General features: G+C 57.8%; 6 protein-coding genes across 6 annotated transcripts in view; 4 read left to right on the forward strand and 2 right to left on the reverse strand.

Moving 5' to 3' along the window:
• Positions 1-271: 271 nt before the first annotated feature.
• CHGG_06726 (uncharacterized protein) lies at positions 272-1,254 on the forward strand (the record flags this gene model as incomplete). The annotated part of the gene is made up of 3 exons (XM_001222820.1): positions 272-274; positions 457-1,036; positions 1,154-1,254. 3 exons carry the CDS (start codon positions 272-274, stop codon positions 1,252-1,254), a joined length of 684 nt encoding a protein of 227 aa, XP_001222821.1.
• Positions 1,255-2,493: 1,239 nt separating this feature from the next.
• CHGG_06727 (uncharacterized protein) lies at positions 2,494-4,546 on the forward strand (the record flags this gene model as incomplete). Its single annotated transcript, XM_001222821.1, has 2 exons — positions 2,494-2,623; positions 2,805-4,546. 2 exons carry the CDS (start codon positions 2,494-2,496, stop codon positions 4,544-4,546), a joined length of 1,872 nt encoding a protein of 623 aa, XP_001222822.1.
• Positions 4,547-5,090: 544 nt separating this feature from the next.
• Positions 5,091-5,822, reverse strand: CHGG_06728 (uncharacterized protein; the record flags this gene model as incomplete). Its single annotated transcript, XM_001222822.1, has 2 exons — positions 5,091-5,565; positions 5,707-5,822. The coding sequence occupies 2 exons, from the start codon at positions 5,820-5,822 to the stop codon at positions 5,091-5,093; spliced, it is 591 nt and encodes a 196-aa protein (XP_001222823.1).
• Positions 5,823-9,881: 4,059 nt separating this feature from the next.
• On the forward strand, positions 9,882-10,880 carry CHGG_06729 (uncharacterized protein; the record flags this gene model as incomplete). The annotated part of the gene is made up of 1 exon (XM_001222823.1): positions 9,882-10,880. The coding sequence occupies one exon, from the start codon at positions 9,882-9,884 to the stop codon at positions 10,878-10,880; it is 999 nt and encodes a 332-aa protein (XP_001222824.1).
• A 2,431-nt stretch (positions 10,881-13,311) lies between these two features.
• CHGG_06730 (uncharacterized protein) lies at positions 13,312-15,510 on the forward strand (the record flags this gene model as incomplete). The annotated part of the gene is made up of 3 exons (XM_001222824.1): positions 13,312-13,424; positions 13,483-14,188; positions 14,374-15,510. The coding sequence occupies 3 exons, from the start codon at positions 13,312-13,314 to the stop codon at positions 15,508-15,510; spliced, it is 1,956 nt and encodes a 651-aa protein (XP_001222825.1).
• A 607-nt stretch (positions 15,511-16,117) lies between these two features.
• Positions 16,118-17,042, reverse strand: part of CHGG_06731 (uncharacterized protein) — a gene marked incomplete at both ends in the record, with an annotated part of 1,427 nt that continues 502 nt past the window's right edge. Inside the window, one exon of the mRNA XM_001222825.1 lies at positions 16,118-16,939. Coding sequence (XP_001222826.1) covers positions 16,118-16,939 — 822 coding nt within the window. The remainder of the gene's footprint in view (positions 16,940-17,042) is intronic.

Genomic DNA, 17,042 nt, shown 5'->3' on the forward strand with positions numbered 1-17,042 from the left:
TCGGGGGACGGCGTCGCCGAGACAGCCCACCGCGCAGCAGCGAGACGGGCCATCCCTGCGGTATCACATTGATACACTTTGTTGGTGGCTTGTCGGCCATACACATGATTTCCATATCAAGCCGGAGGTCCCATGAACCGGTCGGCTCAGAAAGTTCATCCCACCATCGCCAAGCTTCCCGTTCGTTCCCTCACCGCCAAACCTACTTGCTCCCACCAAAGAACCAAGCCGCATCAAGCATTCCGAATCATTATCGACACCAACCAGAACCATGGTAAGTCCCCCCCCCTTTCCCCTCTTACCTCCTCCCCGCTCGCCCCTCCCACACCATCATTACCTACCCCCCCTTTTTCAAACGCCAACCCCCCTTTCCCCCCCCCACTCCCATCATGAAATCAAACCAAATCCACAACAACACCAACACCAACTAACCCCCGCCACGCACAACCACACCAGGCCGCTGGCGGCATCTCCCTGGCGGACCCGCTGCCGACGATCCTCGCGCACGCGCTGCACGGGCTCGCGGCCATCAAGCAGGCGCGCGACCTGAACGAGTGGCGGTCGGCGGCGGACCCGCTGGCCGCCATCGCGGGCGAGGCTGACCGCCTCGTCGCCGCCCTGCACCTCGTGCGCGACGTCCCCGAGCTGCAGACCCCCGACGTGAAGGCCGCCCTGCTGGGCCTGACCCACCTCGCGACCTCGCTGTCGTCGACCCTCATGGTCATGGCCGCGGATAGCTTGCGCGTGCGCACGCCGGTGGGGGCTGAGAGCGCGGCGAGTGTTGCGCGGGCGGCGGAGGTGCAGGCGGAGGTGAGGGCTTGTTTGAGAGGCGGTGCTGGCGCGGCTGGGGTGGGGCGAGGAGGGAGTTTGCGGTGCTGGTGGGGAGGGTGTATGTGGGTGTTACGGGGGGGTGTGAAGGAGGGGTTTTGGGTGTCGAGGAGGGAGGTGGTGGAGGTGGGGGAGAAGGTGAGGGGGGTGCTGGGCGTGGAGATGGTGTTGGCTGAGAGGCTGGGGGCGAGGTTGGGGGAGGGCAGTGGTGAGTATTTTTTTTTTTTTTGTGTGTGTGTGTGTGTTTGGTTCGTTGAGTTTCTTGTGGTCAAGGTAATGAATGGGTGGGTGGGAAGGGTTCATGCTAACAACTTGGGTGGTGTAGAGGACCTCATCAAGCTGAACGACGCCGATGCTGCGCTGCTAGGACTGCCGCAGACGACGAGCGTCAAGATTGAACAGTGGCGGGCGGGCATGAGCGACTAACGAGTGGTACGAGTAGGGGTAGGGCGCTTGTACATCTCACTGGCTTTCATCTTCTACTGTGTAAGTTCGATGGATCATGGGGCTGGCAGATTGATTTCGAGTTTGTGCATTGCGCGACGGTACTAGGGAGGCTTTCTGAATTTCAGCCGGGTTAGAGTGGGATGGTAATCAAAGGGGCGGCTCGCTTGTTTGTTTCCTGTCTCACTTGTTTGTTTTCTTCTAATTATCTTGCCTTTGCGTTCCCCCTATCTTCTCCGAGTCTTGGCCGGCGGCGTCTACCTCGCTAGCAACAAGTTGGTCATCGACACGGTGGCCGACGGGTCGTTGTTCTCGAACTAATTTGTATGAAACCTGGCTTCAGCCACTCGGCCGGAATTCGATGTTATGACGTTTGTTACGCAAGTCATCGCCGACAGAGTCACACAGCGGTGATGGTGCTTACCCGAGACCTGGGGTGCAAGTCTCCCGCGAAGTGGCGAGATCTCGGGTTGTGGCATGCGTTGGGGAACCTGATCGAGTTGACGACAGGATGACCCAGATATGGTTGTAATAACTAGTTATTTGTTTGAACGGTTTCGAAACTATTTTCTCAAAAAGATCCTCTCGCCAACAGACCCGTTTCGAATTTAAACAAGGATTGTTGTGTCTCGCCGCTGGTTGACATTCGAGATCAACGGATTGGCCAAGATCTCAATCGACATCATGGCGATGACAGTTAAGTGAACAATGGACTTTAGCCTGATAATAGGCAGTCTTCAAGTCCATCCGAGGCTTTGACAATGAAAGGAACAACCAAAGCCCTGAAGCCCCCACTGATGCACACTCGGGGCCCTGGACTGACACTAAACCATTTTCGCACTGGGGAATCCAGGACCCCCATCAGAGCTGCGGATCGAACTGCCGTCCCCTGTCGAGCCGTGGAAGCGGGGCAGAGCCAGGGGGTGCTGCAGGGCAAGCAATTCCCGAACGAGTGAGCCGGGGCTCGGGCAATGGCAACCGACCGGTTGAAACAGTGAGCTGCTACCCGATAATCTTTGTTAAATCGGACAGGACATCCTGGCGATTGATTGTCGGACTATCAAGGTGCCAGAAACAGAGACGTCAGCTCGTTATTTGCGCGTTGTTGTTGGAATTCGATAAGTTGTTGGGCAATTAGGTTCGCAGTGCAGAAGTTGAGCGGTCACGGCGATGGCACCCACAACAGCGGCAGTGGCCTACGCCGGGTCACCGGCAGGCAACATGCCAGTCAAGAACGCGTTCGCCTTCACCTTCAGCCAACCTTTCCGGACAGCCAGCGACTTTGTGCCGCGCGAACACGCCCTGCCACGCATCGAAGCAGAGAGGCCGATTTTTGTGGACAACAAGTCGGGTACGTACGGATCCGGATCACAATTGGACAGAATACGAAGCAACTGCAGCTAGTCAGCTAGTGATGCTGTGTTGATCAGTTGGAATCAATTGGAGTCAATTGGAGTTGCATGATCCATCTGTCATTTGTCTCAGTTGGAACCCCAATTCAAACTCCAACTAACAAACGACGGCCGTAACAGATCGCGCTCTCACGTTTGGCCAGATCTCCAAGGATGCCCTCGCCGTGGCTGCCGGGCTACTGCGCCTGGGTCTCGATCCCAACGACGTCGTCAAGTTACCGCCGACACCATCATGCCCCGCGGGCCCCGAGATCGCCCCCGTCGTGTTGATCCAACTGCCCAACTGTCTTCCCTTCGCTCCGATATTCTTCGGCACCCTGGCATCCGGCTTGACGGCCACCCTCGTCTCACCAGCCCTGACTAGCGACGAGATCGCCTGGATCCTCCAGAATGCCCGCCCTCGCGCCATCATCACCGCTACCGCCTGCCTCCCGGCCATGAAAGATGCCATCACCAAGCAGACCGACGCCTCCTTCTTCTCGACCGTCCCCATCTTCACCGTCGACGCCGTAGCCGACGTATACCCCTCGGCACAACCCACCCCACCCCCGCCCTCCGACTGGCGCACCCTCCTTTCTCCAACAACCCCGCCAACAAAGCCACCAGTAAACACCGCTACCGTCTTCCCGCCCTCCCACGCCCCCGCCCGCACCGCCGTCATCCTCTGGTCCTCGGGCACCTCGGGCCGCTCCAAGGGCGTCCTCCTCTCCCACCACGCGCTCAACTTCTCCATCGCCTCTCTCTGGCACGATGCCGACTACTACGGCGCCAAACCCCAGCGCCAGGTCTGGCTGGGCTATGTACCATTCTACCACGTCTTCGGGTTGTGCAACGTCCTGCTCCTGGCCGTTGCCACGGGGAGCACCGTGTACACGATGCAGAGCTTCAACCTCGAGGTCGTAGTCAAGGCGATCCGGGACCGCGGCGTGACCTACATGCACATGGCCCCGCCCGTCGCCGTGATGCTGGCCAAGGCTACCGTGGTGGAGCCCTACGCGAAGAACGGGGGGTTCAAGACCGTCGTGGCGGGCGTTACCGGCGGTGCGCCGCTCGGCCATGAGGTTGTCGAGGAGGTGTACAAACGATGCGGGTTCCGCGTGCGGCTGGGCTACGGCCTGAGCGAGACGTGCAGCACCTCGTTGCAGCGGGGGTGTGGGGAGCGTGAGATGCGCGAGCATGCGGGGGATACGGGCCGGCCGCACTGGGGCGTCGAGGTCATGATCGCGAGCGGGGAAGGGTATGCGAAACGGGCCGGGGAGAAGACCCCCGTTGCGGCGGTGGATGTGGAGGGGGAGGTGCTGATCAGGGCTGCCGGCCTGCTCTCGGCGTACTTGCCAGTCGGGGTGTTCTCGGGGAATTCGCCGGACATGTCGGTTACCGAAGACGCCCTGACGGCTGACGGGTGGTTCCGGACGGGGGATGTGGGTGCGCTGAACGCCGATGGCAGGTTGCGCATCACCGACCGGCTGAAGGAGCTGATCAAGGTGCGCGCGTACCAGGTCGCTCCCGCGGAGCTGGAGGCCGTGTTGTGCAGCAGTGAGGCGGTCGCTGACGCGGGCGTCATCGGCATCTACGACAAGAGCGAGGCGACCGAGTGGCCGCGCGCCTTCGTGGTGCCCCGGGCCGGCAGAAAGGGCATGTCGAAGGCTGATTTGGACCAGCTGGCCGGCCAGCTCAAGGCACTGGTCGAGAAGCGTACGGCGAAGTATAAATGGCTGATCGGGGGCATCGTGTTTGTCGATCAGATCCCCAAGAGCCCGAGCGGCAAGATTTTGAGGAGGGTGTTGAAGAACGGCGGTAAAGAAACCGAAGGAGTCGAGGTGCAGTTGTATGTGAAGAAGAAGCGGGATTCTAAGCTGTGAGGGGGTTCATGGGGAAGAGTTGAAGCATTTAGATCGGAGTGTACGTTTAGAATTACAGACTTGTCTCCCTTTCCTAATGCTTGCAATAGCGAAGCCCAGTTTCCAGTTCAAACTAAGCTATCCGCTGCCCGATTTCTTGGGCGTCCAACGCATATCCCTCTAAGCGTCTCAACACCCTCTAGTACAGATAGATGGCGGCGTCCATGATGTTGTTGTCCTAATATCGAGAAAGGAGAAAGAAACTAAAATTTCAACATAAGATGGCTCGCCTTCACACATCTTCGCCAAAGATGGTCCAGCCAATTTACCCTATGTCACCCACCCACTCCTGCGACGGCACACACACATGCCTCCCATCCGCTGTCCCCAAGTCCTGGTGGTTTTAAACTTGACTTGTCCTCCAACATATCGACCATGTCTGGCTGATATAACGGCTAGGAGAACAAGCCGCCAACAATCTCCTCGAGAATAGGAGCTCCTCCTCGTCGGTCTCGAAGAGTGTGGATGTTGGTTGATGGTCTGTGAACCATGCAGACTGGCTGCTCTAGACGGACGGCTGCCGGCGTTGAGGTCGCCGTGGCCTGGTGTAGTGGAAGAGCGTGTTACGCTGCAGATGGGTATTGAGAGGGCGACGGGGGAGGAGGCGGAGAGGGAGAGCCATTCCCGTGCCGCTCACCAGCGACGGGTATTGGTACCCTGTCGCCACAGGCGCCTTCGTGTACAGGTTGTCCCTGTCGGTGCAGCGGCGTGGCGCTGTGGCGAGGCCGGTCCCCCGGTAATGTCTCAGTAGTGCTGGTGTACCAAGGCACCTCGCCGCGGCGCGAGGGACGGTATGGCGGATGGCGGCGCGGTTGAGGATGCTGTCGCTAGAGCCGGCGGGGCGCGGACAGGCCGCGGCGGCGACGGAGTTATCGACAGAAGCCTTCGGGTGGATGTCGGCCCCGTCGCGGAAGTGAGCGCCGTCGCACGGCGCAGTCAGAACCTGTGTCAGCGGCCACTCAGACCCAGAACACTCAAGTCTTGAAGAGGCGGCAAGGTAGCTACGGCGCCACCCTTCTAGCTGGCCGCGTTAGGTGTAGCCTCGTTTGGGAGGCGAAGCGGGCTGCCGCGAGGTCAAGACTGGAGGGAATTGGGTTGGTGGTGGCGGCACGAGCGGACACCTGCGTGAAGGCTGCTGAGGGCCGGGCGCGGCGCGAGGGGTGGATGGGCTCAGTGGGCTGGTGCTCTTGTTGGGTTGGTAGGCTATGGGGACCGCGGCGAAGGAGACTCCGGGCATCTTGCGCTTTAACCTTGGGAGCGGTGTTGGTGATCAGGTTATGTGTGAGCAAGAGGGGAAAAGTCGAGTTGCAAGTTCAGGGGCAAGGAGGGGCTAGATATACCACTCATATCCGACATCGCTTTATAGTCCTCCACCTGGGCCACCACCTCGGGCACAGGCATCTCCATCTCGCGTCGAACCCATTCCACTGTAGCTACCCCGGCGGTGACCTTAGAGAGATGGGTGACGGCGGGAGAGCGGCCCTTTATGTACATACCCCTAACACCAACTAGCATCCCCAGTGGCCACGCCTAGAATGCGAGCTTCCTACCAACGATCGCCACTGTGCAAGGCATTATTTACCAAACTCAAGTTGCAACCTTAGAAGAGACGGTACAAGGCTTCATAAACAACCAATTAGGATTAAAACTAGATCGCATATCATCTACGCGGACTCAGATATCACGTAGGTAACTCAAGTCTGAAAGGTGAAACATGTATTTAGGTCCCAGATGCGACTTAGTCACTAGAGGCGTAAATTAGGGTTCTGGTTGAACTTTATCTTGTGTACACATAAAATAACAGGTTCACGAGCCATTTTAGCGGCGGCGGCGGTGGTCATAACGGCCTCGATGTTGTCCAAACTCGGTGAAGACGCCTGAGGAACCCGCAACCCGGAGGATAGAACCCTACGTCGATGGTAAAAGCAAGAGTCACAAACGTTCCGACTGCCCTCAGCGTTCGTTAATTGACTGTTGGTTGCCTAAGGCGTTGCAGCCGACGGATCTAGCCCTTGGTGTTGAACCTTGCCATGTCCGGTGGTATGGATCCATTTGTCCACATCATGCCTCCCATTCAGAAAGGCTCCACCCAATAACTCGGAAAATAGTTAACAAAATGTAGAAAATTGGGTCGAGTCCATTTTACCGGCCCATATTGGAACTTCCCGGACCTTCCCTCCGAAGTGAGTGACGATAAACATGGCGACCGTGAAGGATGCTCTCATGGTTGCATAGCAGCAAGGTTATTGCCGGCCGAACTAATCAGAAGCCAAGACGTTTGGGCAACGCTGTGCAGACGGGCAGAAAATATGCTGTGAGGCCGCGTAAATCATTATATGCCGTGTGATAGAGAACTGAGTCAGGAGCCGCTCTTATAGCATTCTAGAACAAGATAAGCATATACTTTTGCAGCTTGCGAATGACGGGTGATATATATTGCATGCGTAAGATATTCCGCTACTTTTGCAGCCCTCAAACTCGCCATCCCTATCGTCCTTATTCTCCCTGGTCTTGGGAACGGTAGACGATACGTATGTACTGCCACCGATACATATACACAGCACGGAAACGACCCTGAGGCTTACGATCTAGCCAAGGGCCGCGGTAGCCTGGGAAGCACCTATCAGATAGCGGGCTAATACTGGGTGGATATCAGAGAACCCAGCCCAGTTGTTATCTTACTTTCAACCCACCCCTTCTCGTGTGTGTATAATCAAGCAAGAGCACGAACCCTGAGTGTAGTCCAATCTGGGGTTAACGTCCCATGAGGCCCTTCGACAAGGGCACCTTTTGTCATTTACTTCAATGGAGACCACCGTGATCGGGCTGATTGCCAACATCTCCCAGCCAAGCGGCGAGCTGAGGTGAAGGTGAAACTTGACTCTGATTAGCTGGGAACCTGGATGTACTGATTGTTACATCATTGGAAGTTGAATATTTTGGGCACCAGGTTATCAATCAGACAGCATACATCCAAGAATTGCGAATTGCCTTGCCCTCGTGCGTGCTACGCCATTGTCAGCAGCTCAACGACTCAACCGCACACAAACGTGGAATACTACCATCGCACCACAACGATCTTTCGGGGCAGGAGGAGAAAGGTGGCTGGAAAGGAAACAAATAAAAACGGGCTTGTACTCAGTCGCTGTTCGAAAAAGGCGATGCGGATTGGAACATTGAAGTCCCTCACTTCTTTAGACCGACCTATGGGCTGGTAGACACCACGTCCACACCCATCGCTGTTCACAGGCCACACAGTAAATCTGTCCTCCTGCCTGACTATTCCTCAGCCAGATTAGAAATAGGATGGGTGAATTTGAGCGTAATATAACCCTCGAGTCTTATTTCCCATTCTTGCGCAGACGCCCACTTGATCTTGGCTATGAGGCTATCAAGTAATAGATACCCAACGTCAACTGCACAAACCCCGCGACAGCAACGCTTTCAACCCTAGTTTGATACCATACCTACCTAATACGAGTTAGCTTGATGCATCTGGGGCAATGGAGTCACTCACCGGTCTCCTGTCCTAAGAGTAAATAAGCCAATGCTTAGGTAAATACTTGTAATGGTTATTTGTGATGAGTGTGATGAGTCTGTGATGACCAACCTGGTTTTCCACGATTCCTTCACTCGTCTCCTTTTTCCCTAATTTCTTCTTTTCCGCCGCCTTGATAACTTCATGCATCGCCATCGCTCCGCACACAAATTTTCTCTAGTCAGAGCTTTCAGCCGTAACCACGCTGTCTCAGTTACCCGTTACCAGTAACCCACGCCTCTCGCCTATTGCTAGGAGCTTGGCTCGAATTATTGCGCGGTGAAGTTGATGCGGTCCCGGCTGCGTGGAAGCGAGGAGGAAGCGAACAGCAAGCGAGCTGACTGCGTCCAATCGGAGAGGCATGGGGCTGCCACGCGGAGCAGTGCAAGGGGGGGGCTGATTCGGCTGTGGCCGGGGGGCGCCGAAGCTGCGCTCGCTTCTTTGGATAAGGCCTCGGTTAATACTAGGCTTGGGCGATCAGTGATGGGAGAGAGGGATTAGTTACGAATGACGAGCTATTAGTTGTGCTCGTGCGCCGTGATGTTTATGTCCGGGTATGTAATCTACTGGAGAAGAGTGGTTTCCGGATGCGCTTTTTCCCTCTTTCCCTCTTTCCCTTCTTCCATCTGCTGTTGCAAACAAATTGCAAATTGCGGGCATGGCAGTATTTCCGGCCTGGCCCGCAAGTTGACCGGAAGTTGCCCACAAATTGCCCATAAGCTGCCTGCCTGAGCCCCGCTGGATTCGCGCTACGAATCCACTGTTCCAGGTTTGGAGATTGCTGCATATCACTTGCTACCCCATCCAAGATTTCAAGGTCAGACACATGTAGGGATGAGGGGGACGGGAACAAGCGACCCGCGTCCGTCCCATCATCCCCGTCCCTTCTTTCGGGTCGCACAGTTGTCAACCCACAGCCTATAAGCAAAGAGGGGGAGAAAAAAAGACAATGCATTGTCCGATGGCCCGACGCAGGTAAAGCAGGGTGACACAAAACAAAACCGCCCGATGCTGCAAGACACTGAGTTACTTCCATTCCTTCCATGCTTTCCGTCCCGTCTGCAACGCTAACCCCCACGAACCCCGGCTCGCTGTCGGATTTTGAGAAAAGGAACTTTCCCCGCTTCGGTGGCATCTCCGAGCGAATCCACAACCAAATTCTCTTGCAGGGACTTCAGCCGCGGCCAGGGGGGTGTTGCGACCCACGGGGGCCACGATTTATTCTAGGAGAATGAGACGGCGTGAACGAGAGGCCCAACAGCATGGAGCCGAGAATGGAACCGGGCATGGAAGCCCCTGTGCTGCCGTATACTAGCGCTGCGCGTCCGCCAAACAGGAAGAGGGAGAGAGCGGATCAGGGACACACGGGACCGCGTATATAACCCCGAGTGAGACACCACCGTCACCGCTTCATGGAAGCTCTTGAGGAAAGAAGGGCCCGAGACACGAGACCACTCCGACTTTCTGGGAGCACCTTCTCGCAGTTAAAAGAGTTTGTAAACTTTGTTTCAGTAAGGGGGGGGATAACCACCTCGCTCGCTCACTTGTCACGACCCAACCACCACCACTATTGCCACCACGGCAGAGGGGGGAAACTCGCGAGAAGATACCCCGTTTTTTGTCGCTGTTTATGTCTGTTTCTCTCGCACGCGGCCGCAGCTTTTTCGGTATTTTTTTGCTAGGACGGATGGGTCTTGTTTTCTTTGACACACATCCACCACAACACGAAAACGTCCTGTTGATGTCGCTGCTGTACCCATGGAGTCCAACGTCGCCATCACTACTTCTTTCTCTCGGTCCTGGCGTGGGGATATCTGTGCCACCAACGGCACGCTCACCATCTCCGACACCTTCACCATCAAGGGCACCTACTGCACTCCCAAGGGCACCACCGCCGATAAACCACCCAAGGGCCTCCAGATCCTCGTCCACGGCATCACCTACAACAAAACCATGTGGGCCGGCTTCGGCTTCTCGCCCTCCAACTACAGCTGGCACACGGCCGCGACCTCACGCGGCTACGCCACGCTAGCCCTCGACCGCCTCGGCCACGGCGCCAACCCGCAACACCCGGACCCGCTCTCGGTCGTCCAACCCCAAGTCCAAATCGACATCATGCACGCCATCTTCGCCGCCGCGCGCTCCGCCACCGCCCCGCTCAACGCCGTCCTCGGCCGCGTCTACGACAAGGTCGTCTTCGTCGGCCACTCGTACGGCGCCTTCCTCGGCGCCGCCCTGGGCGCCCAGTACCCGGCCGACGCGGACGCGCTCGTGCTCGCCGGGTACAGCAGCTACTATGACTTTTCGGATATGATCGGGGCGGACTGGGCCAGCGCGGCAGACCATGACCCGGCGAGGTTCGGGGGCTTGGCCAAGGGGTATATTGTCATGGCGGACGAGACGCAGCGGACCGAGACGTTTTACGTGGGCGGGTATGATGCGGCCATTCCGCCGGTGGATTATGCGTATGAGGATACCTTGACTGTGGGGGAGATTGGGGCGTTGGCGGCGATCCTGGGGCCGGCGGTCGGGTATACGGGCCCCGTGCTGGCGGTGACGTCGGTGGAGGATGCCTTCTTCTGTGAGGCGCCCAAGGCGAAGTGCGAGGAGCATTTGACGGCGACGGCCGACGCGTTCCCGGATGCCGAGAGCTTTGACTACTTTGCCCCTGAGAACACGGGGCACGATCTGACGCTGCATTACACGGCGAGGGACACGGCTGAGCAGGTACATGACTGGTTGGATGAGAAATTGTGAGCGGGGGTTGGGGAGGACAAATACATGAGAGATAGAAATGCATAAAGGATGCGAAGAACACAGCACTCGTTTCGCGGGATTGAGTCCCATGTTCCCTGCCTTGGTGGTAAAGGCTGTGTTGAGTGGTGTGCGTATGAAGTAATACTTTCTCACAGAGTGAGGGCAGTCAAGGGTGTAGGCGAGTCCTGCCTCATTCATTCCGGGGGGAGTGATTTGCTCGTGGTTGAGCTCCTGTTTGCACTGTCAAGATTACCACTTGTGGTTTCGTCTGTTTAGGTAGAGGCACGACCCTGTAACTAGGGGACGAATAGGGGTGTCCAGCCCAGCTGAGGAACAGGAAATGCTTGTAATTGAACCCGGCTGACATCATGATATGGTCAAAGTAGATGCAAAGACAGACTGATTTCCCTTACTCCACAGTTATGTGTATTCTCATACCTGACTTTGGCGAGCGCAGCGTTATTACTACGACACAAATGTACAAACTACCTAAGGTAGTTAGTTAGCTATCATTCCCAATCCTAAAGATGAAGATTGATATCAATCCCTACTATCAAATTGCGTAGCCAAAGGCCTACCTTTGTGATTCAAATTTTATCACCTTGCCCCTCCATTCCAAAGCTTAGTTGCGTATTCAGTAGGTTTTTTTTTTGAATTGCCCCGAGTTACCCAAAACACAGTTTCGAAAACCTCCCGTTGTCAACGCTCGTCGCGCACAGGATCCATGTTCAATGTTGTCAATTATTACCTGTCTCACAACTAACGACATTAGTCTCCTTTCCTGCACGGTTTCCAATTTAGGCGCGCTTCTCAGGAGAATACACTGATCGAAAAACACGCGATTGGCGGACACGCCCAAGCCCCACGCTGAACCGAATCGAGTCCAACGGAGCTTGTACAACTGCCTTCAAGGATTCAACTTCTTCGGCGCTTCGGCGTCTGCCCGCCAATCACATCAACCACCATCACGCTTTTCGGGCGTCTCACCTGCGGCCCGTTGGGATTCGGGGCTGAAGCTGGAGAAAAACCAACTACGATCAGGCTCTACATGTTGGTGTTGTCGTGTTGGCCCTTTCCGCCGGCCAACGGCTGACCGCTATTAATAGACTTTTTCACCACAATTGCCGATATACGAATCAAACATGGGCGTTCGGTCCATCTCAAGTGACTGTCAATGGACAAAATAGTTTCCCTGCCACCGCCCCCAACTCGAGCTTTGAACAACATTACATGCAGCCACCTCGACACTGCGGCCAACACGGAAAGGCTCACTTTCTCCCTATTGGAGGCCGGGCTATCTTTCATGACCTGGGGCTCCCGTCTAACCCCGAAGGCTGGCGCGGTATTATCAGCCAATAGAGTTTGACCCCCCAGACTCAAACCCGTAGGGCTGGGAGCCGAGGAGTGCACAGCCCGGGAGGCAGGGCACCGGGACTGGTTTTACGTAAGTATCATGCATCTTTCTATTGTTAAACAAGTGTGTTGTATGTCAGATCGTTCCCCAGATTCAGGATTGCATATGCATATGGTGGTTGCAGATAACAGACCGTGGCTGATATCATCGGACCAACAAGTTGAGACACTTAACGGCCAACATGCCCAAACACGAGCGGGTCGACAGAGCAAGAAATAGGTCCAACAGCCCAGGCACTCTTTGCACCGCCTCCCCATCATAATCCATCATGTTGGATCACTTGGGCATCAGTCCGGCCTCTTTCTAGGTACCTCCGATCGCAATGCTAGCCTGGCCTCGGTGTTGGGTGTGGCAGCGCCTTTGCGAACTATCTTTGATCACACCTCACCATGGCACTGGTATAGCCCTACCCACCTAGAGACCCAAGTTGAAGCCAATCGGGGAATAGTGTTATGCTTCGCCCAACTACCACGTGCATGGTGGCCATGCACCACGACGCCCGACCCGGCTACGACACCAGTGTCCTGGATTCCACCCACTGTGCCCATGCCATGCGGCTGCACTACGCCGCTCCCGGGCCGTTGTCCAACAAGACGGGCTGATCTTCCAAGTGCCCGGATTGGCCTCGGGGACCGGCTGTCAAATCCTACTGCTAGTGGCAACAACACCATGCATAGTAACCACCTCGAGCTCCGATCACTAGCCATTCATGACAAGCCACATCAGCCCTTGAGCTGAACATGGCTGCTTCCAACCCCGAATATTGAGTTATTCTTGGATTACGGATGGAGATGCATGGCAATCTTCGTGTCGGTGTATCGCACACTTTGCGAGAGTGAGAGTGGTATTGTGGCGATCAAATATGTCTATAAATCACTGAGCCCGGACGTGTTGTCCAGTTCTGTTTCATCATCCTCATCCCATCATCGCCATCACCATCTCCTCCCTTTGACACTTCGCTCCCCTAATACTCATCTCTCATCTTACACCGAGGTGGAACACCTCTGAGCACACATTATGCTCTACAGCACCCTTTTCTTCGCCTTCCTCGTCGGAGGAGCGGTAGCTTCCCCTACAAACCCGAACACCAACTGCCCCAATGGCGTCTGCGGAGGCGTCTGCGGCGATAGGTAAGTGACAATCCCCGCCAACAACCTTCGGCTCGGACTCACTAACACCCGCACACAGCATCGTCCAGGCCCCCAACGAACAGTGCGACCTCGGCCCCAAGCTGAACGGCGCCCCCAACAGCGGGTGCAGCGCCGACTGCCAGATCGTCCCCGTCTGCGGTAACGGCAAGGTCGACTCGGGCGAGGAGTGCGACGCCGGCCACGACAACGGCAAGCCCGGCTCCGGCTGCTCGGCCGAATGCAAGTGCCTCCCTGTGTGCGGCAACGGCAAGGTCGAGGACGGCGAGGAGTGTGATCTCGGCCACGACAATGGCAAGCCTGGGTCGGGGTGCTCTGCCGAGTGTAAAAAGGCCCCTGTTTGCGGTAACGGCCAGGTTGAGGCCGGCGAAGAATGTGATGCCGGCCACGACAATGGCCAGCCCGGCTCTGGTTGTTCTGCCGACTGCAAATGCGTTCCCGTCTGCGGCAACGGCAAGACTGAGGCTGGTGAGGAGTGTGACCTGGGACACGACAACGGCAAGGCGAACTCGGGCTGCTCCGCCGAGTGTAAGAAGACGCCTGTCTGTGGCAACGGCCAGCTCGAGAATGGAGAGGAGTGCGACGAGGGCGGCAACAACGGCCAGGCTGGCGCCACCTGCTCCAAGGAATGCAAGAAGGTCGCCGTCTGCGGCAACGGCAAGCTTGAGCCCGGCGAGGAGTGCGACCTGGGCCATGACAACGGCAAGACAAATTCGGGATGCACCAACGACTGCAAGACGTGTCCGGTCTGTGGTAACGGACAGATCGAAGCCGGCGAGGAGTGTGATCTAGGCCATGAGAACGGCAGCCCCAACTCTGGGTGCTCCAAGGAGTGTAGGGCCGTTTCGATCTGCGGCAACGGAAGGTTGAGCACGGCGAAGAGTGCGATGTGGGCGAGGATAACGGTAAGCCCAACTCCGGCTGCTCCAAGGACTGCAAGACAGCTCCCATCTGCATCTGCGGAAACGGCCGTGTCGAGGAGGGCGAGGAGTGCGACCTCGGCGACGCCAACGGCAAGCCCAACTCGGGATGTTCCAAGGACTGCAAGACCAACCCCATCTGCGGCAACGGCCAGGTCGAGCACGGCGAGGAGTGTGACGCGGGCCCGCGCAATGGCGCCTACAACAGCGGGTGCGCGACCGACTGCACCATCTGCGGCTACTGCGGCGACGGCATTGTCGACCACCCGCAGGAAGAGTGCGACCTGGGGTGGCAGCTCAACGGCACGCCCGGCGTGGACTGCTCGGCCAACTGCACCACCAACACGGCCCCCTGCGGCGAGTGCGGCGACGGCATCGTCCAGCCCGGCGAGCAGTGCGACGACGGCGCCGACAAGAACGGCACGCCCAACTGGCGCTGCGGCAAGGACTGCCAGTGGGCCTCGGGCGGCCCCGTCTGCGGCAACGGCATCACCGAGTGGCCCGAGGAGTGCGACGAAGGCGCCGAGCTCAACGGCGGGCCCGCCAGCCGCTGCACCGACGCCTGCACCCTCAAGGAACCCTGCGGCCCGCCCCGCCCCCCCGTCTGCGGCAACGGCGTGGTCGAGTACCCCGACGAAGAGTGCGACGACGGCTACATGAACGGCCAACCCGGCAGCAACTGCACCACCTCCTGCGAGCTGCGCACCTGCCACTCCGGCTGCAACGGCGACGACACGCCCGCCCCGCGGTGCGGCGACGGCAAGGTAGACGCCTCGACCGGCGAAGAATGCGACGACGGCGAGTCCAACAACGGGCACGACTGGTCATCTTGCGACTGGCACTGCAAGAAGAAGGCTACGACCACGCCGGGCCACTGCGCGACGTGCAACCCCAACCCCTTCTTCAACCAATGCACCATCACGACGTCGTGCATCGTGGCCCCCGGCGAGCGCAACTACTGCGCCTGCCGCGCTGGCTACCGCGCCAACGGCCTGCTGCCGACCGACCAGCGGCAGTTCCGCCTGCAGTTCGAGGGCCAGGGCTACCGCGTCTTTGTTGCCCCCGGCGTCGAGTGCGATACCCTCTGCTCGAGCCCCCATCCGGGTCCGGACTCGTGCCAGGAGGTGCCCGTGAGGGAGGATTGTTAGGTTATTACCTAGCTGGGTACCTACCTGTCTGGAGGTGTTTTTTTGTTGGGGTGGCGGTCGGGGGAGTGGCTCAGGGGTGATTGTTGATTGGGATGAGGGCCTGAGGGGTGGTTCAGGGGTAAGGGGCGGTTGGGGGGTTGGTGAAAATTAGGTGGGATGATGGGCTTTTTCTTTTATCTTCTTGGTTATTTCTCGCTTCTTACTCTCCTTAACAGCCTCTACGGCGACTTCTTTTTTGTTACCATTTGGTATTTTTTTATTTGCTGTTATTGGGATTTGGATGTTAGAGTTCACGGTTCCCTTGGCCCTTAGGCCCTTCACTATCCTTTGATACCTCGAGCTTTAGTGATAATAGATTCGATCTTCTTAGATCCTATAACCTGCTTGTTGAGAACAGGTCCTTCTCTAGGTACTGAATCCTTGAATAGCTTGCTTGATGACAAGAGTCTTCCTGAACTGTCATACCCCAAGAGTGACATCGATCGCACCAAATCGCCTTTTATTTCCCCAAAACGCCAGCCAAATGCACGCCTTCCATCTTCCCATTTCTATCTAGTTACCAACCCAGCTCACACACATCACTCTCCCAGGTATACCCCCCGCCCCTCTATGCCTCAAAAACTAACACCACCGCGTCATCACCCGCCGTGACAACCCTCTCCCCCGTCTCCCCCTGCACAAACCCAAGTACACCGCCCCCGTCACCACCGCCGCGATGACCCCTCCACTCCTTCACCAACCCCGACGCCGCCGCCCCAGCCACAGCCGCCTGACTAGCCGTCGCACCCCTCAAATCCCAGCGCCGCACCACACCATCCAGCCCACACGAAGTCAACAACCAGCCCGCGGCAGCCGCCGCCGGCGCGGCGCGCACAAAATCAACACGCACGACCGACTCCCCATCATGGGCGCCCTTGAGGTGGCGGCGCAGGGCAAACGACCTCGACGGATCAAACACAGCGATGCTGCCGTCGACGGACCCAGCCGCCAGCAGCGGGGTGGCCGGGTTGGGCGAGAAGGCGAGCGACTCGACGCCGTCCTGCTGCGCGGCCAGCGCGGCCAGGATGGTGCCCGCCTGGTTCTCACCGCCGCCGCGCTGGGATGGGGCGGACCCGGATGGGGAGGAGAGGCGGGGGAGGCTGACGATGCGGATGGCGCCGGCGGCGCCGCCCGCGGCGAGAAGGCCGCCCGAGGGGGAGATGGCGACTGAGTAGAGGCCGCCTTCGACGGCGAAGCGCTGGTCGGCTTCGGTGAGCGAGACGACGGTCTGGGCCGTTGTCCGTGACGAGGGACTTGGCCGCGGCGGCGCCCCAGACGTCGAAGGACGTGCAGGGAGGCGTCCTCGCTGACGGTGGCGAGGAGGAGACCGTCCGGGGGTCCATGCGCCGGCGGTGCAGGCCCCGGTGTGCAAAAAGTAGGACTGGACGATCTGGATCGGGTTTGGACGGGTTCGTAGGCGTCCAGGGTCAGGACCCAAAGGGAGCTCGTCCCATGCGCCCGAAGCGCGAACGGTGTTTTGGGGTGGGCCGGGC

Source organism: Chaetomium globosum, genomic scaffold, assembly GCF_000143365.1.
Source record: "Chaetomium globosum CBS 148.51 scaffold_3 genomic scaffold, whole genome shotgun sequence".
Taxonomy (NCBI): domain Eukaryota; kingdom Fungi; phylum Ascomycota; class Sordariomycetes; order Sordariales; family Chaetomiaceae; genus Chaetomium; species Chaetomium globosum.